This window comes from Leucoraja erinacea, unplaced genomic scaffold, assembly GCF_028641065.1.
Source record: "Leucoraja erinacea ecotype New England unplaced genomic scaffold, Leri_hhj_1 Leri_241S, whole genome shotgun sequence".
Taxonomy (NCBI): domain Eukaryota; kingdom Metazoa; phylum Chordata; class Chondrichthyes; order Rajiformes; family Rajidae; genus Leucoraja; species Leucoraja erinaceus.
Window position 1 is genome coordinate 87919 of NW_026576142.1, and position 27082 is coordinate 115000.

Below are 27082 nucleotides of genomic sequence, written 5' to 3' on the forward strand. Positions count from 1 at the left end.
TGAATCTGTGGAATTCTTTGCCACAGAAGGCTGTGGAGGCCAAGTCAGTGGATATTCTTAAGGCAGAGATAGAGATCAGTACGGGTGTCAGAGGTTATGAGGAGAAGGTAGGCAGGAGAATGGGGTTAGGTGGGAGAGATTGATCAGACATGATTGAATTGCATATACTTGATGGGCCGAATGGTCTAATTCTACTCCTATCATTTATGATCTTATGATCTGCAATTCCATTGTGTCTGAGGAAGAGTCTCGACTGGAAACGTCACCCATTCCCTACTCTCCAGAGGTGCTGCCTGACCCGCTGAGTTACTCCAGTACTTTGTGTTTTGCCATTGAGGGAGTGCCGCGTAGGTTCACGAGGTTAATTCCCGGGGTGGCTGGACTGTCATATGTTGATAGAATGGAGCGACAGGGCTTGTATGCACTGGAATTTAGAAGGATGAGAGGGTATCTTATTGAAACATATACGATCATTAAGGTATTGGACACGCTAGAGGCAGGAAACATGTTCTTGATGTTGGGGGAATCCAGAACCAGGGGCCACAGTTTAAGAATAAGGGGTAGGCCATTTAGAATGGAGGTGAGGAAAAACTATTTCACCCAGAGAGTTGTGAATCTGGAATTCTCTGCCTCAAGGCAGTGGAGGCCGGTTCTCTGGATGCTTTCAAGAGAGAGTTAATTAGTGCTCTTAAAGATAGCGGAGTCAGGGAATATGGGAAGAAGGCAGGAACGGGGGTACTGATTGGGGATGATCAGCCATGATCACAGTGAATGGCGGTGCTGGCTCGAAGGGCCGAATGGCCTACTCCTGTACCTATTGTCTATTGTCTCTGGAGAGAAGGAATGGGTGACGTTTCGGGTCGAGACTTTTCTTCAGGCTGAGAGTCAAGGGAGAGGGAAACTAGAGATATGGAAGGGTGCAAAGAACATGTAAGGTGTGAAAAGGACGGATCAAAGCAGACGAGGGCAAGGAAATGTAGAATGGTTCGTTGTTGGCTAAGGGGAAGGTGACAACGAGGCACACAAACAGTCAAATTCTGTCTACCTTTAGCTTGTGGTTCAAAGCTTTGACGTAAACTACCAGGGGGTTGTGCTGGCAGCAAGTTGCTATTCAACTCAATACCCCCCAAATCCACATCTCCCTCTCCCCCGACTCTCACTCTGAAGAAGGGTCTCGACCCAAAACGGCACCGTTCAAGAGTAAACACAGTTCTGTGTGTCTTGCCTCGCTTGCCACAGTACAACGACCCAGAGAAAGAGTCTTCCCCTCTATCTCCCCCTTTCCCTCCCTCCCTCCCTCCCATCTCTCTTCTCTCTATCTCACCCTCCCCATCTCCCCCTCTCTCTCTCTCGTTCCCTCCCTCCCCTTTCTCCCTCTCCCCATCTCCCTTTCTCCTTCTCCGTCCCTCCCTCACCCCTTCTCTCCCTCCCCTTCTCTCCCTCCGCTTCTCCCCCTCCTCTCCCACCCATTTTCTCCCTCCTTCCCACCATCCCCTTCTCTCCCTCCTTCCCTCCACCTCTTCTCCTCCCCCCCCCCCCTTCTCTGCCTCCCCTTCTTCCCCTCCCCTTCTCCCCTTCTTCTCCCTCTCCTTCTCTCTCTCCCCTTCTCTCTCTGTCCCTCCCTCCCTCTCTGTGTGTCTCTCGCTGTGTGGGCAGCAGAGTGTGCGCTGGGCTGTGTTGGAGGTTTGTGCCGCTCCGTACTGCCTGTGTTTTACGTGTGATCCTGGTATCTGTGTGTGATCCTCTCACTCTGCAGGCAGTTCCTCATTGCCCGTCCCCATGGCCACACGCTGACCCCCAGCACAAGTTTGCCCGACACAGACAGATCAGCTCAGCTCAGCCCAGCGGATGGCTTCCACTTGCAAGGGTGAGTGATCAGGAGCTCGGCTCCCTGACTCTGTCTGCTTCTCTCTGTGTCTTTCTGTCTGACTGTGTCTCTGTTTTTCTGTGTCAGTGTGTGTGTGTGTGTGCACTTTCGCTTTGCCCCTCCCCCCCTCTCTCTCTCTCTCTACGTCTCTCTCTCTCTCTCTGTCTGTCTGTGCCTCTCTCTGTCTCGTTTTCTCTCTCTCTCTCTGTGAAAGTATGTGTGTGTGTGCCTGTGTGTGTGTGTGACTGTGTGTGCCTCTGTGTGTGTGTAGATCTGTGTATGTGCGTCTCTGCATGAGTGTGTACCTCTGAGTGTGTGTGTATGTGCGACTGTGTGTGTGTGTGTGACTGTGTGTGCCTGTGCCTCTACGTGTGTGTGAGTGTGTGTCACTGTGTGTGTGTCTTTTGGTGTGTAAGTATATGTGTGACTGTGTGTGTAGGTATGGGTGTGTGTGTGGTGTGTGCCTGTGTGTGTGTATGTGCCTCTGTGTGTATGTGCCTTTGTGTGTCTGTGTACGCCTTTGTGTGCCGCTGGGTGTGACTGTGTGTATGTGTGTATGTGACTGTGTGTGTGTGCGTGTGTGACTGCAGGGCTGCCAACATTGGGTGAGAGTTGGGAGTGAGAAATTGCGAGAGACCAGGCCCGAGGGAGCATAGCAACCGGGGGGGGGGGGGGGGGGGGGGGGGTGGGAGTGGGAGGAGGGGTTGGTGAGAGGAGGGTGTCCCCCTCCCATTCGTATGGAACTTTTGCATTTTTCAGCTTGAAATTGTGCAACATGGTGCATAATGTAGCGAGTCTTTTGACTTGCACTTGAATGCAATATATTTGCTTTAAACTGGATTGGAGCGTTTTTGAAAGGGGGGAGGCTGAGTGATCACTGATCACTGATCCTTTGGGTTACCCGGTGACGGAGTGGAGCAACTGAGTGGGGAGAGGGTGTGGAAGAAGGGTGTCCCCCCCTCCCAGGTTAGCAACTTTTTGAAATTTGATGTATTAAAATCATGTTTTAGTGCATTGTAGAAGTATGATTTCAATGTTTTTTGTATGAAGTATTTTTAAGAGGTAACTTTTTAAGGGGTAACTTTATCTACACAAATTGTGATGGGTATATGGAACAAGCTGCCAGAGGAGGTAGTTGAGGCAGGGACCATCCCAACATTTAAGAAAAAGTTAGACTGATACATGGATCGGACCGGTTTGGAGGTATGGACCAAAAGCAGGTAGCGTAGCTGGGACATGTTGGCGGGTGTGGGCAAGTTGCGCTGAAGGGCCTGTTTTCACACTGTATCACTCTATGACTACATTATACCTCCACCATGCATGAATGCTTCAAAATCAAGTGATCGAGTTTTATTGCCATATACTCAAGCATAGAAACATAGAAAATAGGTGCAGGAATAGCCATCGGCCCTTCGAGCCAGCACTGCCATTCAATATGATCATGGCTATTCATCTAAAATCAGTACCTCTTTCCTGTTTTTTCCCCATATCCCTTGATGTTGTTAGCCCCAAGAACTAAATGTAACTCTCTCTTGAAAACATCCAGTGAATTGGCCTGCACTGCCTTCTGTGGCAGAGAATTCCACAGATTCACAACTCCCTGTGTGAAGAAAGTTTGTCCTCATCTCAGTCCTAACTGCCCCCCCCCTTTATTCTTAAACTGTGACCCCTGGTTCTGAGCACCCCCAACATCAGGAACATTTTTCCTGCAGTTACAGTAAGTGAAAATCTAGCAGGCAAGCAGGATGCTTTCTCCAACCACCTCCATTTGAAGTCCACTATGTTTCTACCCAGTGCTTGGTACTTACTTCCAGCAGCCACCGGTTGTCCTCCTGGATGCACTGAGCCGCAGCCTGATCCATGCCGGTCACCTGGGCGAATTTGGCACAGAGACTCTCACGGCAGCGGCGCAACGCTTCCGACGCCTTGCACTGAGGCTGCTCCATGGCCGGAGCTGCACTGAGCGACTCGCCAGTCTAACAAACACTCGCCAGCCTCTCCCTCTCCCTCTTCCTCTTCCTCCTCCTCTCTCTCATCTCTCTCTCCCCCATTTCTCCCATCTCACTCTCCCCTTTGCTCTCGCTCCCCTCTCTCTTTCTCCTCTCTCTATCTCCTCTTTCTCTTTGCCCGCCCATCTCTCTTTCTCCGTTTCTCTTTCCCCCTCTCTCCCTCTTCCCCTTCTCTCTTTTACCACCCCTCTCTCTCCGATTCTCTCCTCCCTATCCACACCCTCTCTCTCTTCCCTCTTTCTTCCCTCTCACCCCTCTCTCTTCCCCCCCCCTCTTCCACCTCACTCTCCCCCCTCTCTCCCCTACCTCTCTCTCCCCTATCTCTCCCCCTCTCTCCATTCACGCCCCCTCTGTCTTTTCCCTCTCTCTCCTCTCACCCTCTCTCCCTCCCCCCTGTCTCCTTCCCCTCTCTCTCCACCTCCCTTTGAGAGACTGTCCCTTCGGCACAGAGACTCTTGCGGCAGCGGCGCAGCGCTTCAGACGCTTCCGACGGCCCGGGACTCTCCATGGCCGGAATTGCAGCGAGCGACTCGCCAGCCCCGCAAACACTCACCAGCCCCGGCTCCCGCATCTGTCCCCGCCCGCTGCTCCCATCCCTCCCTCAGCCCCGGCTGTCCAACACCCGCGGACCATGCAGTTTATCTGACTTTTTACATTTTCGTTGATCACAGAATTTCTCACCACAGAGCGTGAGAAATTTCTGATCAACGTGAGGGCGTGAGAGTTTGCCTGTGGGCGTGATTCTCACGCTCAAAGCGTGAGAGTTGGCAGCCCTGTGACTGTGTGCCTGTGTGTGTGTGTTTGTGTGCCTCTCTTTGTTTGTGTGCCTGCCTGTGTGTGCGTGAGTGTGTGTTTGCATGCGTGTGTGTGTGTGTGAGTGAGTGCGTTTGTGTGTTTGGCTGTTTGCGCGTGCCTCTGTGTATGTGTATGACTGTGTGTGTGTGTCTGTGTGTGTGTGTGTGTGCGCATGCGTGTGCGTGACTGGGGACATGCCAACCCCTGCTAACGCATTTTTAAATGTATTTTATTTAATGATTCGTCCACAATATATGTTATGAAACAAAATAAGATTTCCTAATGAGGCGTGCTGACATATTGTGCAAGCAGTGAAGTGCGTGTGTTTGGTAGTGGAGTCGCTGGGAGGGATCGAACTGTCAAGTTCTGCTCGGTAAGGTTCCCTGGAGAACAATGTGATGGTTTAGTTTAGAGATACGGCACGGAAACAGGCCCTTCGGCCCACCAAGTCCGCACCGACCAGCAATCCCCGCACACTGACCCCATCCCACACCCACTAGGGACAATTTTACATTTATAACCAAAGCCAAAAGTATAGGAGGAAACCTGAGATCTCGGAGAAAACTCACACGGTCACAGGGAGAACGTACAGACTCCGTATAGACAGCACCTGTAGTCGGGGTTGAACCCTGGTCCAGTGCTCCCACACCTCAAAAACAAATGTCCTTAAAAAGAATCTCAAATTTCCTGGAATTTGATGGTATTTCCTGAAATTCCCCAACTGCGCATGCGCGGATACCGGGCCCACTGCGCACGCGCGGGGAGACGCCGTTATTTTGCGTCCCTACCGTGTCACTGCTGCCATTTTCAATTGTGACGCAGCTGACGGGCCTCCCCCGACTGCGCTGGCACGGATGGTTGTAAATGTACTTTTTTTTCCTCAAATCATCCCGCGGGCCGGATGCAGAAATTTCCCGAAATTATTTCATTTCCCTAAAATTATCCGAAGACAATCAGAATTCCCCGAATTTCTCTACCGCTGAGCCACCGTGCCGCATCGGTGCTGATAGCAGGTGCAATAGGTGCTTGAAAAGGCAAAGAATCTTAGAATAAAGGGGAGGTCATTTAAGACTGAGGTGAGAAAAAACTTTTTCACCCAGAGAGTTGTGAATTTATGGAATTCCCTGCCACAGAGGGCAGTGGAGGCCAAGTCACTGGATGGATTTAAGAGAGAGTTAGATAGAGCTCCAGGGGCTAATGGAGTCAAGGGATATGGGGTGAAGGCAGGCACGGGTTATTGATAGGGGACGATCAGCCATGATCACAATGAATGGCGGTGCTGGCTCGAACGGCCGAATGGCCTCCTCCTGCACCTATTTCTATGTTTCTATGTTCTATGAATGGGGAGATGTATGTTGCACGCATATACGCTGTTTAAATTGACATTGTGGCCATCACAGACATGGTGGGTTAAAGGGCCTGTCCCTCTGCTGTACTGTTCGACCTGCACCATCCACCCCACTCTTCACATTCTCATTTGGTCTATGCTTGTCCATCTCTCGATCTTACACACACCCCCCTCTCCGTTCTCGGTTCAAAGAAGTTTGGATGAACCATCAGTTGTAGGAGCAGTATTAGGTCATTTGGCCCATCAAATCATAGTCTTACAGCGTGGATACACCCTCTTCGCCCCAACTTGCCCACAACCAGCCAACATGTCCCATCTACACTCGTCCCACCTGCCTGCGTTTGATCCGAATCCCTCCAAACCTGTCCTATCCATGTACCTGTCTAACTGTTTCTTAAATGTTAAGATAGTCCCAGCCTCAACTACCTCCTCTGGCAGCTCGTTCCATACACCCGCCGCCCTTTGTGTGAAAAAGTTACCCCTCAGGTTCCGATTAAATTTTTCCCCTTTCACCTTAAACATATGTCCTCTGGTCCTCGATTCAACTACTCTGTGATAGAATTAGGCCATTCGGCCCCTCTAGTCTGCCATTAAATAATGGTTGATCTATCAATAACCCCACTCTCACTATCGACGGCACCACTGTCTCCCCATCTCCCCAGGCCCGCAACCTTGGCGTGATCTTTGATTCCACCCTCTCCCTTGAGCCTCACATCTGCCATGTCATTAAAACCTCCTTCTTTCATCTCCGCAACATCGCCAAACTCAGACCCTCTCTCACACCGCCCGCTGCTGAAAGACTCATCCATGCCTTCATCTCCTCCCGACTGGACTATTGCAACTCACGTCTCCTTGGCATCAGCTCCACCTACATCAACCGACTCCAACTGGTCCAGAATGCAGCCGCCCGACTCATCACCCATACCAAATCCTGGCATCACATCACTCCAGTCCTCAAACAACTTCACTGGCTTCCCATCTCCCACCGGATCACCTACAAAATCCTGGTCCTCACCTACAAAGCCCTCCACCATCTGGCCCCCCCATATCTCACTGACCTCCTCTCCCCCTACCAACCCTCACGGTCCCTCAGATCCACATCAGCCGATCTCCTCTCCATCCACAAGTCCAACCTCCGCAATTTTGGGGACAGAGCCTTCTCCAGGGCAGCTCCCAGGCTCTGGAACTCCCTCCCCCAACTGATACGCAATTCCGTGTCCCTCACCATCTTCCAGTCCCGCCTCAAGACCCATCTCTTCACCTCTGCCTATCCTTAGCCCCACGTCCCCCTCCCTTTTCATCTGTGCATTAATTGCCTCATACTGTGTTTTGTATTGAATTCTGTATTTACTTTGTGTACTAGTCATGTCTCTACTATTTATTTCATTCCCCTTACATGTTTTTCCTCTACCTGCTAAATGTTTGTAAGGTGTCCTTGAGACTCTTGAAAGGCGCCCATAAATAAAATGTATTATTATTATTATTATTATTATTATTATCGCTCCCTTTCAAACTCATTCTCCTGCCTTCTCCCCATAACCCCTGACACCTGTCCTAATCTAGAATCTAATAATCTCTGCCTTAAAAATATCCATTGACTTGGCCTTCACAGCATTTTGTGGCAATGAATTCCACAGATTCACCGCCCTCTGACTAAAGAAAAGAATAGAATATAGAATAGTTTCTTTATTGTCATTGTAACATGAACCATGTACAACGAAATTTAAAAATGTCAGCCAGTCAGTGCACCATTCAAACATTTCTAAAAGCTAACGATACATACAAGGTAAAATATTAAAACATAAACAACTAAAATAAATATCACGAAAATAGCAGGCATAAACACCCAACCCTCCATCCTTCTGTCGATTTCACAGTGTACCACAGTCCCTTAGTATGTCTCGCCCCTGCGTTCCTTGGCGGCTACATTTAGTGCTTTTATAGCAGTGGGGTAAAAACTGTTTTTTAGTCTGTTCGTCCTTGTCCTTGTAAATCTGTACCGTCTGCCTGACGGCAACAGTTCAAACAGGGAGTGTCCGGGGTGGGAAAAGTCCTTTATGATACTCTGGGATTTTTTGGTGCAGCGGGAACTGTGTAAGTCCTCCAAGGTAAGGAGAGGGCAGCCGACAATCCACTGGGCGTTGTCAATGGCCCTCTGGAGCGCTTTCCTCTGAGCCGCTGTGCAGCTGGTGTACCATACGCATACACAGTATGTTAGTATGCTCTCAATGGAGCACCGATAAAAGGACAGCAGCAGTCTCTGAGTGATGTTATTCTTCCTGAGCACCCTCAGGAAGTGCAGTCTCTGCTGGACCTTTTTCAGCAGCGCAGTGGTGTTCACGCTCCACGTCAGGTCCTACTCAATATGGATTCCCAGGAAGCGGAAATCCGCCACCCTCTCCACACAGTCCCCTCTGATAGTCAATGGTACCATGTCCGTTTTATTCTTCCTAAAGTCTATTATTAATTCCTTTGTCTTTAAGGTGTTGAGGAGCAGAAGCCTCCTCATCCCCTTCTTAAAGGAACGTCCTTTTATTCTGAGGCTATGACCTCCAGCCCAAACTCTCCCACTAGTGGAAACATCCTCACCACATCCATTCTATCCAAGCCTTTCACTATTCGATTCTCCATTCCCCTACTCTGGGATAGAGACCGTGCGTCTACCCGATCTATTCCTCTCGTGATTTTAAACGTCTACTTCGCCATTCCATCTTGGCTGATCTATCTTTCCCTCTCAACCCCATTCTCTTGCCACTTTGTGGGCAATAACAGATTGTGGATGTACAAAGTATGGGTGTGAAGGAACTGCAGCTGCTGTTTTAAACCGAAGATAGACACAAAATGCTGGAGTAACTCAGCGGGACAGGCAGCATCGCTGGAGAGAAGGAATGGGTTTGGAGATCTTCTTCCAGATAGAGATACCTTGAGTAGAATTTCCCAGTTGATCAGACAAAATGCGTATGAAGGAACTGCAGATGCTGGTTTAAACCGAAGATAGACAAAAGTCTGAGAAGGGTCTAGACCCCAAATGTCATCCATTCCTTCTCACCAGAGATGCTGCCTGTCCCGCTGAGTTACTCCAGCATTTTGTGTCTGTATGGACGATGGCTGGTCGATTATATGATTTTCCAGGAAAGCCAAAGGTAGATAAAAATGCTGGAGTAACTCAGCGGGTGAGGCAGCATATATGGAGTGAAGCAATAGGTGATGTTTCGGGTCGAGACCCTTCTTCAGACTTTGGTGTCTTATCTTCGGTTTAAAAATCTTCAGTTTACAGTCTGAAGAAGCGACCCGAAACGTCACCTATTCTTTCGCTCCATAGATGCTGCCTCACCTGCTGAGTTTCTCCAGCATTTTTATCCACCTTTGATTTTTCGTTCCTTCTTAAACATCACGAAAAGCCATGTGGGTGGTCATGGTGGCGCAGCGGTAGAATTGCTGCCTTACAGCACTTGCAGCACCAGAGACATTTGGAGTCGATTATATTTTCAGTAAAATATTACATATATTTAATCAGCTTGTAGGCTTGTGATCGCTTTACTAAACTGGAGGCTAGTATTCCTCTGGTTGATGCTTTTTATATTTACAGATGGGCTTTTAAAAGATACTAAACCAAGTGCAGACCCGTTGGGTCTGTTCCCACAAGAGGGGGACGGCCTGATGTCATCGCGCCACGCCACGCGCTAGGCGTACGCCGTCAAGACGCTGCGTATGACATCGAGACGTGCATACGGCCATCGAGATGCTGCATATGCCCTCAATGCGCCTGCGGGCAGACAGGCTGTTGACGTGCCGACTCTGTCACGCTGCCTCAAGCCAAAGATTGGCTGTTCTCCCGCTGCTTTTCGCCGTCGAAAAGCAGCGGGGGAACAACCGATCTTTGGCTTGAGCCAGCATGACAGAGCCGGGCCCGGGGGTGGGGGGGGGGGGGGGGGGGGGGGGGGGGAGTGGAGGAGAGTCTGTTCCCGCAACGCACGGTTGCAAGGGGGGACTGCCTGACGTCATCGCTCAACACGCCGCGTACGTCCTCAATGCGCCTGCGGGCCGACAGGCCGTTGATGCACGGGATTTTCCGAAAGTGCAAGCCCGCTAGGATGGCAAAAAGCAGCGGGGGAGCAGCCGATCTGTGCCTTCCGCCGCGTGACAGAGCCGGGCCCGGGGGGGGGGGGGTGGAGGAGAGCCGGGCGGCAGCAGCGAAAATCAAGAGCGAAATGTGAAAAATGTCAGCATATTTGGAGGAGAGCCGGGAGGCAGCAGCCGTTATGGTGGCGAAAAAATGAGTGAGTGGGGGGGGGGGGGGGGGGGATTTTATTAAAAATGACTACAGAAAAATGTCTCAATGCGTACACACACACGCACACACACGTATATAGATTTGCAAATGGTGCCCACAACTGAAGAGAGTATTCTAAATGCGGTCTCACCAATTTCTTATACAACTGCGACTGCAACATCACATCCCAACCTCTATACTCAATACTCTGACTGATGAAGGCCAAAGTGCCAAAAGCCTTTTTGACCACCTTATCTACCTGTCACTTGACCTTCAAGGAACCATGCACCTGCACTCCTAGATCCCTCTGCTCCACAACACTACCCAGAGGCCTACCATTTACTGTGTAGGTCCTGCCCTTGTTCGTTGTCCCAAAATCAAATACCTCACACTTTTCCATATTAAATTCCATCAACCGTTCCTCCTCCCACCTGGCCAATCGATCCAGATCCTGCTGCAATCTTTCACAACCATCTTTACTATCTGCAAAACCAGTAAATTTTGTATCATCAGCAAACTTGCTAATCTTGCCCTGTATGTTCTCATGCAAATCATTAATGTAGTTGACAAACAGTAGCGGGCGCAACACCGAACCCTGAGACACACTACTAGTTACAGGCCTCCAGTCGAGAAGCAACTATCCACCGTCGCCCTCTGCTTCCTTCCATGGAGCCAATTTGCTATCCATTCAGCCATCTCTCCTTGGATCCCATGTGATCTAACCTTCCAGAGCAGCCTACCATGTGGAACATTGTCGAAGTCCATGTACACAACATCTACAGCTCTGCCCTCATTAACCTTTTTGGTCACGTCTTCAAAAAAATCAATCAGATTTGTGAGACACGAACCTCCCACGTACAAAACCATGCTGACTGTCCCTAATCAGCCATTGCCTATCAAAATGCCTGTATATCATATCCCTCAGATTACCCGGTCTCCCGCAATTTCCTCTCTAGTTTCTCACAATGTCCTTGGATGTATCAGGCCCTGGAGATTTGTCTACCTTCAAACATGACAGACAGTACCTTCGACGGCAACACTAACAGTTCTCAACACACTTCCAGTAACTGCTCCAATTTCCTCCGTTCTACTATCTTTCTCCTTGGTAAATGCAGACAATATCCGAGTGTTTGTAGGATAGTGTTAATGTGCGGGGATCGCTGGTCGGCGCAAACTCGGTGGGCTGAAGGGCCTGTTTCCGCGCTGTATCTTTAAACTAAACTAAAAGCCAATATTAAGTCTTTGCAGCCCCAAGGGTAACTATTATTCTGCCTGTACCTTTCTATCTTCCTCCTGTGTCCATTGTGACACTTGAGGCAAGGTACAGTTGGAGTCAATTACATTTTCAGTAAAGTATCGATTCCTATTAGATATATTTAATCAGCTTGTGATCGCTTTACTGAACTGGAGGCATGTATTCCTCACCATGATGCATTCTATTTTTACCAATGGATCTTAAAAGATATTTGCAAATTGGTAGCTGTAGTGCAGGAGGGTCATACGAGTGATACAGATTCGAAACAGGCCCTTCGGCCCATATTGCTCATGCATAGAAACATAGAGAATAGCTGCCAGTGTAGGCCTTTTCAACTTTTGAGCCAGCACAGCCATTCAATATGATCATGGCTGATCATCCAAAATCAGTATCCCGTTCCTGCTTGCTCCCCGTATCCATTGATTCTCTTAGCCCATAGAGTTAAAATAAATCTCTCTTGAAAGCATCCGGTGAATTGGCCTCCACTGCCCTCTGTGGCAGAGAATTACACCTATTTACAACTCCCTGGATGGAAATGTTTTTCCTCATCTCAGCCCTAACTGGCCTACCCCCTTATTCTGATACCGGCCAAGATGTCCCATCTACACCAGACAGACCTGCCCCTCTCCCTCTATACATTGGACAAACAAAATCCTGGAGTAACTCAACGGGTCAGGCAGCATCTCTGGAGGAAAAGGATGGGTGACGTTTCTGGTTGGGACTCTTTTTCAGTCTGGAAGTAGGGGGTAGGGGGAAGGTGAAGAGATGGAGGCGAGAAAAGACCAGGATAATGCACGTCCAGCAATAAATGACTTCAGGTAAGGCAAGGACTTCAGGTAAGGCAAGGACGTTAAGGACTGATCCTGGTGCTTTCTTGCCTCCAACTCTTTGTCACTTGTCCCAAAACGGAACAAGTAGATTCTTACTTGCAGCAGCACAGCAGCTTTGTAAACGCAACTGATTATGGGAGATTAGGAAGGAGTTGAGGAGGAATTCCTTTAGTCAGAGGGTGGTAAATCTTAATTCATTGCCACAGAAGGCTGTGGAGGACAAGTCAGTGGATATTTTTAAGGCAGAGATGGATAGATTCTTGATTAGTACAGGTGTCCGAGGTTATGGAGAGAAGGCAGGAGAATTAGGTTTGGAGGGAGAGATAGATCAGCCATAATTGAATGGTGGAGTAGACTTATTTGGCCGAATGGTCGTATTCTGTTCCTATCACGTATGAACATGAAAACTGGAGCTGCCAAGCAGTCAGAGTGAACCTCAACAGTAACAGAGGTGATAATCGAACTGGGTTCCTAGAACAGTGAGGCAGCAACACAAACTGTTTAGTTTATAGAAACAGGCCCTTCGGCCCACCGAGTCCGCGCCGACCAGCGATCCTCGCACATCAACAATGTCCTGCACACACTAGGGACAATTTACACTTACACCAAGCCAATTAACCTACAAACCCGCACGTCTTTGGAGGTGGGAGAAAACTGAAGATCTCGGAGAAAACCCATGCGGTCACGGGGAGAACGTACAAACTCCGTACAGACAGCACCTGTAGTCGGGATCGAACCCGGGTCTCTGGTGCTGCAAGCGCTGTAAGGCAGCAACGCTACCGCTACGCCACTGTGTCGTCATTAGGTCATAACTGAAGGGCCATTCGGTTCCCCTACTCCGCCAGTCAATCTTGGTTGATCTATCTCTCCCTCGTAACCCCGTTCTCCTGCCTTCTCCTGACACCCGTAAATTTTAAATATAGCCAATGAACTGGCCTCAACTACCCTCTGTGGCAGAGAGTTCCAGAGATTCACCACTCTCTGTGAAAAAAAGTTCTTCTCATCTCGGTTTTAAAGGATTTCCCCCTTATCCTTAAGCTGTGACCCCTTGTCCTGGACTTCCCCAACATCGGGAGAAATCTTCCTGCATCTAGCCTGTCCAACCCCTTAAGAATTTTGTAAGTTTCTATAAGATCCCCTCTCAATCTCCTAAATTCTAGAGAGTATAAACCAAGTCTATCCAGTCTTTCTTCATAAAACAGTCCTGACATCCCAGGAATCAGTCTGGTGAACCTTCTCTGCACTCCCTCAATGGCAATAATGTCCTTCCTCAGATTTGGAGACCAAAACTGTACGCAATACTCCAGGTGTGGTCTCACCAAGACCCTGTACAACTGCAGTAGAACCTCCCTGCTCCTATACTCAAATCCTTTTGCTATGAAAGCTAACATACCATTCGCTTTCTTCACTGCCTACTGCACCTGCATGCCTACTTTCAATAACTGGTGTACCATGACACCCAGGTCTCGCTGCATCTCCCCTTTTCCTAGTCGGCCACCATTTAGATAATAGTCTGCTTTCCTGTTTTTGCCACCAAAATGGATAACCTCACATTTATATGGAACATGTTAATCGATGTGGGCAAGTTGGGCAGAAGGGCCAGTTTCCATGCTGCAAGACTATGACTGTCTGATGGAGGCTGGCTTAGATCTGAGGCGTGTTCAGTTGCTTGGGAATCTATTGAGATTTCTTCGGGCATGTCAGAACAGAGGGAGCAAGGGTGGAGATTAGAGTCAACAGTGAAGCAAGAAGCTGTTTAACCAGAACTATCAACATGGATAACTATCCTTCTAAACCTGTCCTATCCATGTACCTGTCTAAATTTTTTTTTAATGTTGCGATAGTCCCTGCCTCAACTACCTCCTCCTGCAGCTCGTTTCATACACCCACTACTCTTTGTGTAAAAGAGTTACCCCTCAGGTTCCTATTAAGTTGCGTTGTTTTCTGGCCATGAGTCTGATTGAGTCTGTAATAATTTCTGAGTTGGTTCAAGGAAAACTTAAGGGCATGTCCCACTTACGCAATTTTTTCGGCGACTTGCCGGCACCCATCATAGTCGCAGCTGGTGACCGAAAATGTTCAACATGTTGAAAATCTAGCGGCGACCAGAAAAAGGTACAACTCTTTGGGTGACAACTCACGACCATAAAGGCGTCACCCCGCGACATGTCGCCTGTATGGTCGTGCGTTCCTTCCTACATGTATCCGCTGTTCCTTCCTACACATGCTGTACAGTCACATACACATATATATATACACGCACATATATACATAGAGTCATAGAGTGATACAGTGTGGAAACAGGCCCTTCAGCCCAACTTGCCCACACCGGCCAACAATGTCCCAGCTACACTCATCCCACCTGCTTGCTCTTGATCCATATTCCTCCAAACTTGTCCTATCAATGTATCTACCTAATTGTTTCTTAAACATTGCGATAGTCCCTTCAACTACCTCCTCCGGCAGCTCGTTCCATACACCCACCGCCCTCTCCCTACACCCAACACTCTCTAGGGCTCTACTGTTTACTGTACAAGTCCTGAACCCAGCCGAGGCTCCAGAAGGCGCTAGTCAGGCCGCATTTGGAATATTGTGAGCAATTCTGGGCCCTGTATCTGAGGAAGAGTGTGTTGGGTCTGGAGAGGGTCCAGAGGAGGTTTTCAAGAATGATCTCAGGAACATATGATGAGTGTTTGACGGCAATAGGCCTGAACTCACTGATGTTTAGAAGAATGAGGGGGGACCTCGTTGAAACATACAGAATAGTGAAAGGCTTGGATATAGTGGATGTGGAGAGGATGTTACCACTAATGGGAGAGTCTAGGACTAGCGGTCACAGCCTCAGAATTAAAGGACATTCTTTTAGGAAGGGGATGAGGAGAAATATATTTAGTCAGAAGGTGGTGAATCTGAGGAATTCTTTGCCACAGATGGTTGTGGAGGCCAAGCCAGTGGATATATTTAAGGCAGACTTAGATAGATACTTGATTAGTACAGGTGTCAGGGATTATGGGGAGAAAGCAGGAGAATGGGGTTAGGAGGGAGAGATAGATCAGCCATGATTGAATGGCGGAGTAGGCGATGGGCCGAATGGCCTAATTCTGCTCCTGTCACTTATGATCTTTTGATCTAACCTGGTTTAACATACCATAGTGCAATAGCTCATACTTGTCAAAGTTAAATTCCATTTGCCATTCCCTGGTGCATTTCCCAACTGATCCAGATCCTGTTGTAAACTTAAATATCCTTCCTCACTCTCCACTCTATCACCAAATTTGGTGTCATTTGCAAATGTATTAACAATGTTAACCACATTGTCACAGTGGCGCAGCGGTAGAGTTACTGCCTTACAGCGCCAGGGACCCGGGTTTGATCCTGACTATGGGCGCTGTCTGTACGGAGTTTGTACGTTTTTGTGGGTTTCCTCTGGGTGCTCCGGTTTCCTCCCACATCTCAAAGACTTGCAGGTTTGTAGATTAATTGGCCTCTGTAAATGAGCACCTGGTGTGTAGGATAGAACAAGTGTTGGGGTGATTGTTGGACAGCGTGGACTCAGTTGGATGAAGTGCCTGTTTCTACGATGTATCTCTAAACTAAAACTAAGTGGTTGTGCGGGGGGGGGGGGGGGGGGGGGGGGGGGGGGGGGGGGGGGGGGGGGTGGCAGGAAGGAAATAGGAGGGTGTTAATTAAAATCAGAGAATTCAATGTTCATACCATTAGATTGTAATAATGGGTTGAGTTGCAAGGCCAGTTTCATTTAATTTAGAGATACAGAGCTGAAACAGGCCCTTCGGCCCACCGAGTCCACACCGACCAGCGGTCCCCGCATATTAACACTACCCTACACACACGAGGGACAATTTTTACAGTTACACCAAGCCATTTAATCTACAAACCTGTACGTCTTTGGAGTGTGGGAGGAAACCGAAGATCACGGAGAAAACCCACGCAGGTCACGGGGAGAACGTACAAACTACGTACAGACAAGCACCCGTAGTCGGGATCGAACCCGGGTCTCAGGCGCTGAAAGGCAGCAACTATACCGCTGCGCCACCGTGGCCGCCAGTTGATGGTTTGTTTTCAGCAGAGTTGAGCTCAAGTCTCATTGTCCCACAGGCCAGTAATTGGGACATTTAACCAATTACTGAGCTGTAATTGAATAGAGGAGCCAGCATGAGAAATGTTAACCAGCAGTTTCTCATTAAACAAGCACATAGCCTTAGGGAAGCATTAGCGTAATGGTTAAGTTGTTTGGATGGAAGCCGGTGTTTGGAGCTGTTGATGCAGAGACTTGAGTTCAGATCCCTCCACGGAAGATGAAGCACTTGGATTCAAATGAGAAAAAAAATCTGGAACTTTTTATGGGAGAGTTGCTCTCAATTATTGTGACCATGAAATCACTGGATTGTCATTAAAAACCTAGCTGGTTCCCTGACGTTCCTTGTGTGAGCAGCGGTAGAGTTGCTGCCTTACAGCGCCAGAGACCCGTGTTCGATCCTGACAACGGGTGCTGTCTGTATGGATTTTGTACGTTCTCCCTGTGACCTGCCTGGGTTTTCTCCGGGTGCTCCTGTTTCCTGCCACACTCCAAGGACTCCAGGTTTGTAGGCTAATTGGCATCGGTAAATGACCAATAAAAGTGAGTTTATTGTCATGTGTCCCTGTATGGATAATGAAATTGTTGCTTTGCTTAAGCACACAGAAAATAGTAAGCATTTACTACAAAACAGATAAATGTGTCCATATACCATGATATAAATATATACACACATGAATAAATAAACTGATCAAGTGAAAATAGCAGAAAGTGGTTATTAATAATCAGAGTTTTGTCCGAGCCAGGTTTAATAGCCTGATGGCTGTGGGGAAATAACTATTCCTGAGCCTAGCTGTTGCAGTCTTCAGGCTCCTGTACCTTCTACCTGAAGGTAGCAGGGAGATGAGTGTGTGGCCAGGATGGTGTGGGTCTTTGATGATACTGCCAGCCTGGAAGTGGCGGCGCTGCCTGGCAGCTGTGGTTCGCCTGCAGTCCGTCTGTTTTTCCTTTTTTTTTGTTTTCTTTTGTCTGTTTTAGTTTAATTTAGTTTATTAAGTAGTGTAAGTGTGGTTGGGGGGGGGGGGGGAAAGATGGTTTTCGTCTCTTCGTGGGGGTGCGACTTTTTCTTGTTGTGTCCCCCGTCTCCGTCTGCGCTGAGGTCTAATGGCGGAGCTGGCGGCCTCGGGGCTGTGGCGGCATTCCGGCATTCCAGCGGCGGTCCGCCTTGGAGCTGTGGCGGCATTCCGGTGTTCCAGCGGCGGCCCGACTTGGAGCTGTGGCGGCATTCCGGTGTTCCAACGGCGGTCCGACTTCGAGCTGTGGTGGCATTCCGGTGTTCCAGCAGCGGTCCGACTTGGAGCTGTGGCGGCATTCCGGTGTTCCAGCGGCGGTCCGACTTGGGGCTGTGGCGGCATTCCGGTGTTCCAGCGGCGGCTCGACTTGGGGCTGTGGCGGCATACCGGCGACAGTGGCTCGGCCGCGGGCCAGTGGACGACATCGTCGGGAGCTCGCAGTTCACAGGTTGGTGACCTGTTTTTCCGGAGCTCCCACAACAACAGCTTCTTCCGCTGGACTGGAGGGCGGCAGCTTCGACCACTTCGTGCCGCGGAGTTTGAACTGGCCTGTTCGCGGAGCTGGATTCAGCCGCGGGACTGACTTACCATCACCCGGCGAGATCACAACATCGGAGGCCTGGATCGCCTCAACGCAGAGGGAGAACAAGGAGGGAAGAGACAAAGACTTTAAGATTTTTGCCTTCCATCACAGTGAGGAGGTGCCTGGTGAACTCACTGTGGTGGATGTTAAATTTGTGTTTATTGTGTGTTTTTGTTATTTTTATTATATGTATGACTGCAGGCATGAAACTTTGTTCAGACCGAAAGGTCTGAATGACAATAAAGGGAATTCAAATTAAAAAAAATTGTAAATTGTCCCTAGTGTGTGTGGGATGGTGTTAGTGGTCGGCACGGACCGAAGTGCCTGCCTCCGCGCTGTATCTCCAAACTAAACCAAGACAATCTCTCTGCTCTTTCTGGATGACAATAGATCCTCCTCTGGAGAGAGCTGGCATGGAATCGCCATACTCCAACGTCATTCAGTTCAGTGTAGTTTATTGTCACGTGTACCGAGGTACAGTGAAAAGATTTGTTGTGTGCAAATCGGTCAGCGGAAAGACAATACATGATCCGTCCACAGTTTATAGATACTGGATTGAGATTTAAGAGTGTGATGCGATTGTAATATGTATTAGTAGATCTGTTTCTGTGTTAGCATGCAAATAGTCGCCTGGTTTGGGGCGCCATCTTGGAAGCTTCCTTCTCTCAGTGCAGCTGAGAGTCCATCTTACTTTGGGTTGCCATATTCTGTAGACTCACAATATTCTGAGTAAGAATATTCCACCTCGGATCAAAACTAGATGAGCCATCCATCACCCTTGCATCCACATTCTCCACAAACTACAGGGAGAGGTTGAGTTGGCCGGAACTCTATTCATTGGAGCACACGAGTATGAAGGGTGATGTTATAGAGGTGTATAAAATCATGAGAGGAATAGATCGGATAGATGCACAGTCTCTTGCCCAGAGTAGGGGAATCGAGGACCAGAGGGCAGAGATTTAAGGTGAAGGGGAAAAGACTTAATCGGAATCCGAGGGGTAACTTTTTCACACAAAGGGTGATGAGTGTATGGAATGAGCTACCAGAGGACGTAGTTGAGGCTGGGACTATGCAAACGTTTAGGAAACAAAGTTAGACAGGTACATGGATAGGACAGGTTTGGAGGGATATGGACCAAACGCAGGCAAATGGGACGTGCAGCTGGGACATGTTGGCAAGCGTGGGCAAGTTGGGCCAAAGGCCTGTTTCCACACTGTATCACTCTATGACTATAAGGGCAGGGCTGCTGCCTCACCACACCATAGACTCGGGTTCGATCGTGACTACGGGTGCTGTATGACTTGAGTTGAGTCCAGCAATAGTGGGAGATACTAGAACCAGAGGGTACAGCCTCAGATTAAAAAAGTAGACGAGATGGGCCGAATGGCTTAATTCAACCCCTGTAACATGAGCTGATGATTGTAATGTGTGATTGCAGGTCAACATCCTCCCAAAATCCAAAGACGTACATAGTTGTAGGTGAATTGGCCTCGGTAAAAAATTTTCTTTAATTGCCCATAGTGATCGGAGCAGAATTAGGCCATCTGGCCCATCAAGTCTACTCCTCCATTCAATCATAGCTGATCTATCTTTCAGTCTTGACCCCATAACCTCTGACATCCATACTGGTCAAGAATCTATCTATCTCTGCCTTAAAAATATCCACTGACTTGGCCTCCACAGCCTTCTGTGGCAATGAATTCCACAGATTCATCAGCTTCTAACGAAAGAAATTCCTCCTCATTTTCCTAAAGAAGGGGTTCTCAACCTTTTTCGTCCCGTTTAACCCAGGCAACTTTAATAGCACATTATAATGTTATTTCACTTATCTATTAACAAGTAATGATGAACAGATACCGGTCAGTCAATGAGAAAAAATATGTACAAATCCAGAATCAACAAATTTACCCCCTGGGGGTAAATTTACCCCAGGTTGGGAACCCTTGTCCTAAAGGTAGTCCTTTAATTCTGAGGCTGTGGCCTCTGGTCCTCGACTCTCCCACCAGTGGAAACATCCTCCCCACATCCACTCTATCCAGGGCTTTCACTGTACGGCAAGTTTCAATGAGGTACCCTCTCATCTTCCTAAACTCCAGCGAGTAGAGGCCCAGTGCCATCACACGTTGATCGTATCCACTGATTCCTGGGATCATTCTCGTAAACCTTCTCAGGACCCTAGCGTGTTGTGGGAGAGTGCTAGGGTACGTGATGATCACTGGTCGGCGCGGACTCAGTGGGCTGAAGGGGCCTGTTTCCACACTGCGTCTAGTGAGAACTGCATTGGATTCATTCACGCTGGGAATCTTGCTCGGATTTCTGCACATCTCACTGCAATCAGCCTTCTCGTCTCTGCCTTGTTCTACCCATTGAAGCCAATCAGCTCTGCACGGCAACTTGTCTGACATCTGTTTCATACTTGTCATCTAATTTAACACTCAGTTAATTTTTGCTCCTATTTCTAAACGCGCTCCGCGTAGAGCTGACCCCCCGTTGCCTCGGGAGAAGATGATGAGCTTTCAGTTGAATTATTATGGAGATAGCAGTAAGTTCCAATTAACTGGAAGCAAATTGCTTGCGGAGTTTAATTTAGTTTAGGGATACAGCGCGGAAACCGGCCCCTCTGCTCACCGAGACCACGCCGACCAGCGATCCCCACACATTAACATTATTCTACACACACTAGGGACAATATTTTACATAGGAAATAGGCGCCGGGCTAGGTCATTTGCCCCTTCGAGCCAGCACCGCCATTCAATATAATCATGGCTGAATATCCTAAATGAGTACCCCTTTCCTGTTTTCTCCCCATATCCTGTGGTTAAAGTGCACCTCGTCAGATTTCAATAAAGGCCATTTTTATACTTTGTTTTCACCATGTAGAAATTACAGCAGTGTTTATACATAGTCCCCCCATTTCAGGGCTCCTTAATGTTTGGGACACTGCAATGTCATGTAAATGAAAGTAGTCATGTTTATTATTTTATTGCATATCCTTTACATGCAATGACTGCTTTAAGTCTGCAACTCATGGACATCACCAGTTGCTGGGTGTCTTCTCCAGTGACGCTCTGCCAGGCCTGTATTGCAGCCATCTTTAGCTTATGCTTGTTTTGGGGGCTAGTCCCCTTCAGTTATCTCTTCAGCATATAAAAGGCATGCTCAATTGGGTTCAGATCGGGTGATTGACTTGGCCTCTCAAGAAATGACATTTTTTTAACTTTGAAAAACTCTTTTGGTGCTTTAGCAATATGTTTGGGATCATTGTCTTGCTGTAGAATGAACCGCCGGCCAATGAGGTTTGAGGCAATTAGTTGAACTTGAGCAGATAGGATGTGTCTAAGCACTTCAGAATTCATTATGCTACTACCATCAGCAGTTGTATCATTAATGAAGATAAGTGAGCCAGTACCTTCAGCAGCCATACATGCCCAGGCCATAACACCCCCACCATCGTGTTTCACATATGAGGTAGTATGCTTCGGATCTTGGGCAGTTCCTTCTCTCCTTTACTCTTGCCATCACTCTGATATAAGTTAATCCTTGTCGCATCTGTCCACAAGACCTTTTTCCAGAAATGTGGTTGCTTTTTTAAGTACTTCTTGGCAAACTGTAACCCGGCCATCCTATTTTTGCAACTACCCAGTGGTTTGAATCTTGCAGTGCAGCCTCTGTATTTCTGTTCATGAAGGCTCCTGCGGACAGTGGTCATTGACAACTCCACACCTGACTACTGAAGAGTTTCTGATCTGTCGGACAGGTGTTTGAGGATTTTTCTTTATTACAGAGAGAATTCTTCTGTCATCAGCTGCGGAGGTCTTCCTTGGCCTGCCAGTCCCTTTGCGATTAGTCAGCTCACCAGTGCTCTCTTTCTTCTAACAGTTTTATTCCCGTTTCTCAGTCTTATAATGACTCTTTGACTTTTATTGGCACAACTTTGGTCCTCATGTTGATAAACAGCAATAGAAGTTTCCAAAGGTGATGGAAAGTCTGGAGGAAAGAATAGGTGCTGAGAGCTCTCTTATACCTGCATTAAGGAGGCAATTAAACACACCTGAGCAATTACAAACACATGTGAAGCCATGTGTCCCAAACATTATGGTGCCCTGAAATGTGGGGACCATGGTTAAACACAGCTGTAATTCTACCTGGTGAAACCAAAATGTATAAAAATATCCTTTAATAAAATCTGACAATGTGCACTTTAAGCACATGTGATATTTTCTATTACAAATCTCAAATTGTGGAGCACAGAGGCAAATAAATAAATGATGGGTCTTTGTCCCAAACATTATGGAGGTCACTGTACAAACCTGTACGTCTTTGGTGTGTGGGAGAAAAGCGAAGCTCGGTTAAAGCCCACGCAGGTGACGGGGAGAACGTACAAACTCTGTACAGACAGCACCCCAAGTCAGGATCAAACCGGGGTCTCTGGCGCGGTGAGGCAGCAACTCTACCGCTGAGCCGCCGTGCCATCCGTTGCTTTCCCTGTCACAGTAAAACCAAGATCAGTGGTGTCGTTTATACAGGAAGGAGGTTGAGGAAAGTTTGCCCGTAGCTTCGGGCATTGAGAGTTCTCAGATCAGTGCTGAGGTGATTTATGGCCCATTTCTCCTCTTGTTTGTTTCTGGCATTTGTTAATTCGGTTAACAGCACGGTTTCCTCCCGCACTCTAAAAACGTACAGGTCTGTCAGTTAATTGGTTTGGTATAAATGTATAAATGTAAATAATTGTCCCTTGTGTCCCTATCTTTGATCGGACTTTACTGACGTTATCTTGCCTTAAACCTTATACACATTATTGCCATATCCTGCATCTGTACGCTGTGAATGGCTCGATTGTAGTCATGTATTGTCTTTCCGCTGACTGGTTAGCACGCAACCAAAGCTTTTCACTGTATCTCGGTACATGTGACAATAAACTAAACTTCAACTAATCCTCAAAGATAAACTGGTTTTCAAGAGAGAGTTAGATATAGCTATTTGGGCTAACGGAATCAAGGGATAGGGGGAGAAAGCAGGCACGGAGTACTGATTGTGGATGATCAGCCATGATCACATTGAATGGCGGTGCTGGCTCAAAGGGCCGAATGGCTTAAACCAGCACCTGTTTTCTATATTTCTAACCTAACTTAAACTCGTTGATGAGACCACACTCTTGAGTACAGTGTGTCATAATGGTCACCCAGCTATAGAAGGAATAGCTCCTGTCATTTGGCGACACTGGGCCTGTACTCGTGGAATATTGTGAGCAGTTTTGGGCCCCATATCTGAGGAAGGATATGCTGGCTCTACAGGGGAGGTTTACAAAAATGATCCCAGGAATGAATAGGTTAACCTGTGATGAGCGTTTGACAGCACTGGGCCTGCACTCGCTGGAGTTTAGAAGGATGAGGGGACACCTCATGGATACTTACCGAATAGTGAAAGGCCTGGATACAGTGGATGTGGAGAGGATGTTTCCACAAGTGGGAGAGTCTAGGACTGGTGGCTAAACTCAAAACTAAACTCAAAATGAAAATCTGCTTCTTCGTATATCTCCAGGCACGAAGCCCAAAGTCGGGGGCGTTCGCTTCAGGCCCGAGAGTCACGAGGGGCCAGCCAACCATGTTCACTTTGAAGAAAAGCTGCACGACTCCGTTGTCATGGTGACCCAAGAGGAAGACGGGAGTTTTTTAGTGAAGGTGAGGTAACAAAATGCTTGACTGGTTGAGTTTTTAAAAAAAAGTTTCAGCCAGAGGGTGGTGAATCTGTGGAATTCTTTGCCACAGACGGCTGTGGAGGCCAAGTCGGCGGATAATTTTAAGGCGGTGACTGACAGATTCTTGATTAGTATGAGTGTCAGAGGTTATGGGAAGAAGGCAGGAGAATGGGATTAATAGATAGATCAGCCATGATTGAAAGGCAGAGTAGACATGATGGGCCGAATGACCTAATTCTGCTATTATGACGAATTTATAAAAAGTTATTGATCGAGAGCTATTAAATGGGCCTACCTTAGGTGGGCCATCTTTGCTGGCTTGGTCGGCTTGGGCTTAGTGGCCTGTTTCCGTGTTGTTTGACTCTCTGATGATGATGATACTATATTGTCACTTGTACCTAGCTAGGTGCAGTGAATATTTTTGTTTCTGCATGCAAAGTTTACAAAAGAGTCGCCATAATGACACTGACAAAGTTACAAAAAGTACTCGTCTCTTCTTTGTCCCCCCCCACACCGGGTCCCTCTTAGTTTCTAGTTTTAGCACCAAGTCCGCACCGACCAGCAATCCCCGCACACTAACACTACCCTGCACACACACTAGGGACAATTTAGATATGTACCAAGCCAATTAACCTGCAACCCTGTACGTCTTTGGCGTGTGGGAGGAAACTGAAGATCTCGGAGAAAACCCACGCAGGTCAAGGGGAGAAGGTACAAACTTCGTACAGACAGCGACCATAGCAGGGATTGAACCACGGTCTCTGTTGTTGTGAGGCAGCAACTCTACCGCTGCGCCATTGTTCTCAGCGGTGCAGCCCGTCGATCTTGGCCCGAGTGCATCGGAGATTGATTGAAACTAATACAGCATGCAACCAGGCCCTTCGGCCCACCTAGTCCATGCTGACCATCGATCACCCACCCACGCTGGCTCAGCATTATGCCCGTTTTCCCATCCGCTCCCTACCATTTGGGCCAATTTAAGCTACAGTGGGCCAATTAACCTGCAAACCCGCACGTCTTTCGGATGTGGGAAGAAACCGGAGCACCCCAGGTGGAGACCCTCCTGGTCACGGGGAGAACGTGCAAACTCCTCACAGACAGCACCCGAAGTCAGGATCGGACCCGGCAGATGCTGCGCCAATGCACTACTGCTCTGCTGATGAAGACTTACCTGAGCTGCTTGGGGGACAAAGCTGGACGGGCGAGCAGAGGGATGTGGGTTCGCTGGTCGATCCACACGATCGAGGGAAGGCGATAACTGAAGGCCACGCAGCAGCCTGGGGCTCGCCTGGATCAGGTGCCGCTCAGAAGACCCACAGCGCGGACTGGATTTTGAAAATGGCGCCAAATCTTGGCACCTCTTGCATGAACTATTTGTGTACACTTTGCTAATCGGGGACTGGGCTTAGTTATGACAATACTGTACTGGACAGTAGGTAAGAAAATAATTTCACTGCATTTGCACGTGACAATAAAGAACCTTTGAACCAGTCTGCAGAATGGTTCCGATCTGAAACGTTACCTATCCATGTTCTCCAGAGAAGTTGCCTGACACTCTGAGTTACTCCAGCACTATGTCTTCCTTTAGTATAAACCAGCATCTGCAGTCCCTTCCTGCACATTTTGTCTTCATCATCGTTGAAAACATTAGCGACGCAGTGGTGCTGGTTTCCTACAGGAACGGTGATGGAAGCACCACGCATCTCTGTCCTCCAGTTCCTGCGGACTTCCGCGCTGGAAGTATAGGATTTTGGTGTGTGTGCTTTATCATCGTTCTTTACAATGCCATGTACGGCAGTGATCGCAACTTCTACTGAAGTGTGGATGGCCGTTGGCTCGCTATAAGTTCATCCGCCCTTTGACGGGTCTTGTTTTTGGTCTACCACCGTGCCGCCCAACTCTACCACCGTGCCGCCCAGGGGCATAACTGGACCCCGTTCACATTGAGAGAGAAGCCATTACATCTAACACATGACTCAAGTGGATTATTTTTAAAATGTGGTGTATGAATGGGAGCATTGTTGGCAGGGTTGGTGTTTATGCTCATTGCTTAATACCCCAGAAGAGGCCTTCGCCTTGGGAAGAAAGAGGTTTCAGTCCATGTTTAACCCTTTCCAATGACTCCTAATGGGGTCAACGAGCACCGATAACCTTTAGGCACAAGGAACTGCAGATGCTGGTCTACACAAAAAGACACAATGTGCTGGAGTAACTCTGAATATCCATAAATTCATGTCCATAAGTCATAGGAGCAGAATTAGGCTGTTCTGTCACTCAAGTCTGCTCCACCATTCAATCATGGCTGATCTATCTTTCCCTCTCAACCCCATTCTCCTGCCTTAACCCCATAACTCTTGACAACCGTATTCATCAAGAATCTCTCAATCTTTGCATTAAAAAGACCCAAGGATTTGGCCTCCACCGTCATCTGTGGCAATGAATTCCACAGATTCAACACCCTCTGCCTAAAAGAATTCCACCTCATCTCTGCTCTAAAGCTATGTCCTTTTATTCTGAGGCTGTGCCCTCTAGTCCTAGTCTCTCCCACTAGTGGAAACATCCTCTCCACATCCACTCTTTCCAGGCCTTTCATTAACCAGTGTGCTCAGGAGAGGAAGTTGGGTAGATTAAATAAAAGAAGGGCCTGTATCTGAAATTGGTGAATTTAATGTTCGATCTATGGGATTGTCCACTAGACAAGTGCGATTCTAGCTGGAGCACAACACAGCGGTAGAGTTGCTGCCTTTCCGACCCATAGTCCCCGGTTCGATCCTCAACTCGGGTGCTGTCTGCTTTACATTCTCTCTGTGACCCGGTGGGCTTTCTCTGGGTGTTCCTGTTTCCACCCACACTCCAAAGACGTACAGATTTGTAGGTTAATTGGCTTAGGTAAAGTTGTAAATTGTTCCTAGTGTGTGTAGGACAGTACTAGAGTACTGGGTGATCGGTGTTTGGCGTAGACTCGGTGGGCCCAAGAGTATGTTTCTGCGCTGTATCTTTAAAGTCTCGCAATTCGCACGTAGAAACATAGAAAATCAGGTGCAGGAGTAGGCCATTCGGCCCTTCGAGCCAGTACTGCCATTCAATATGATCATGGCTGATCATCTAATCGGTACCCCGTTCCTGCTCTCTCCCCATATCCCTTGATTCCGTTAGTCCTAAGAACTAAATCTATCTTTCTCTTGAATACATCAAGTGAATTAGAAACATAGAAACAAAGAAATTAGGTGCAGGAGTAGGCCATTCGGCCCTTCGAGCCTGCACCGCCATGCAATATGATCATGGCTGATCATCCAACTCAGTATCCCGTACCTG

General features: G+C 48.1%; 1 protein-coding gene across 1 annotated transcript in view; it reads left to right on the plus strand.

The window, feature by feature from the left end:
* Positions 1-1589: 1589 nt before the first annotated feature.
* LOC129716471 (UPF0687 protein C20orf27 homolog) overlaps positions 1590-27082 on the plus strand; it is a 79546-nt gene continuing 54053 nt past the window's right edge. The window contains exons 1-2 of the mRNA XM_055666337.1: positions 1590-1867; positions 23611-23750. Coding sequence (XP_055522312.1) covers positions 1849-1867; positions 23611-23750 — 159 coding nt within the window. The 5' untranslated portion in view covers positions 1590-1848. The remainder of the gene's footprint in view (positions 1868-23610; positions 23751-27082) is intronic.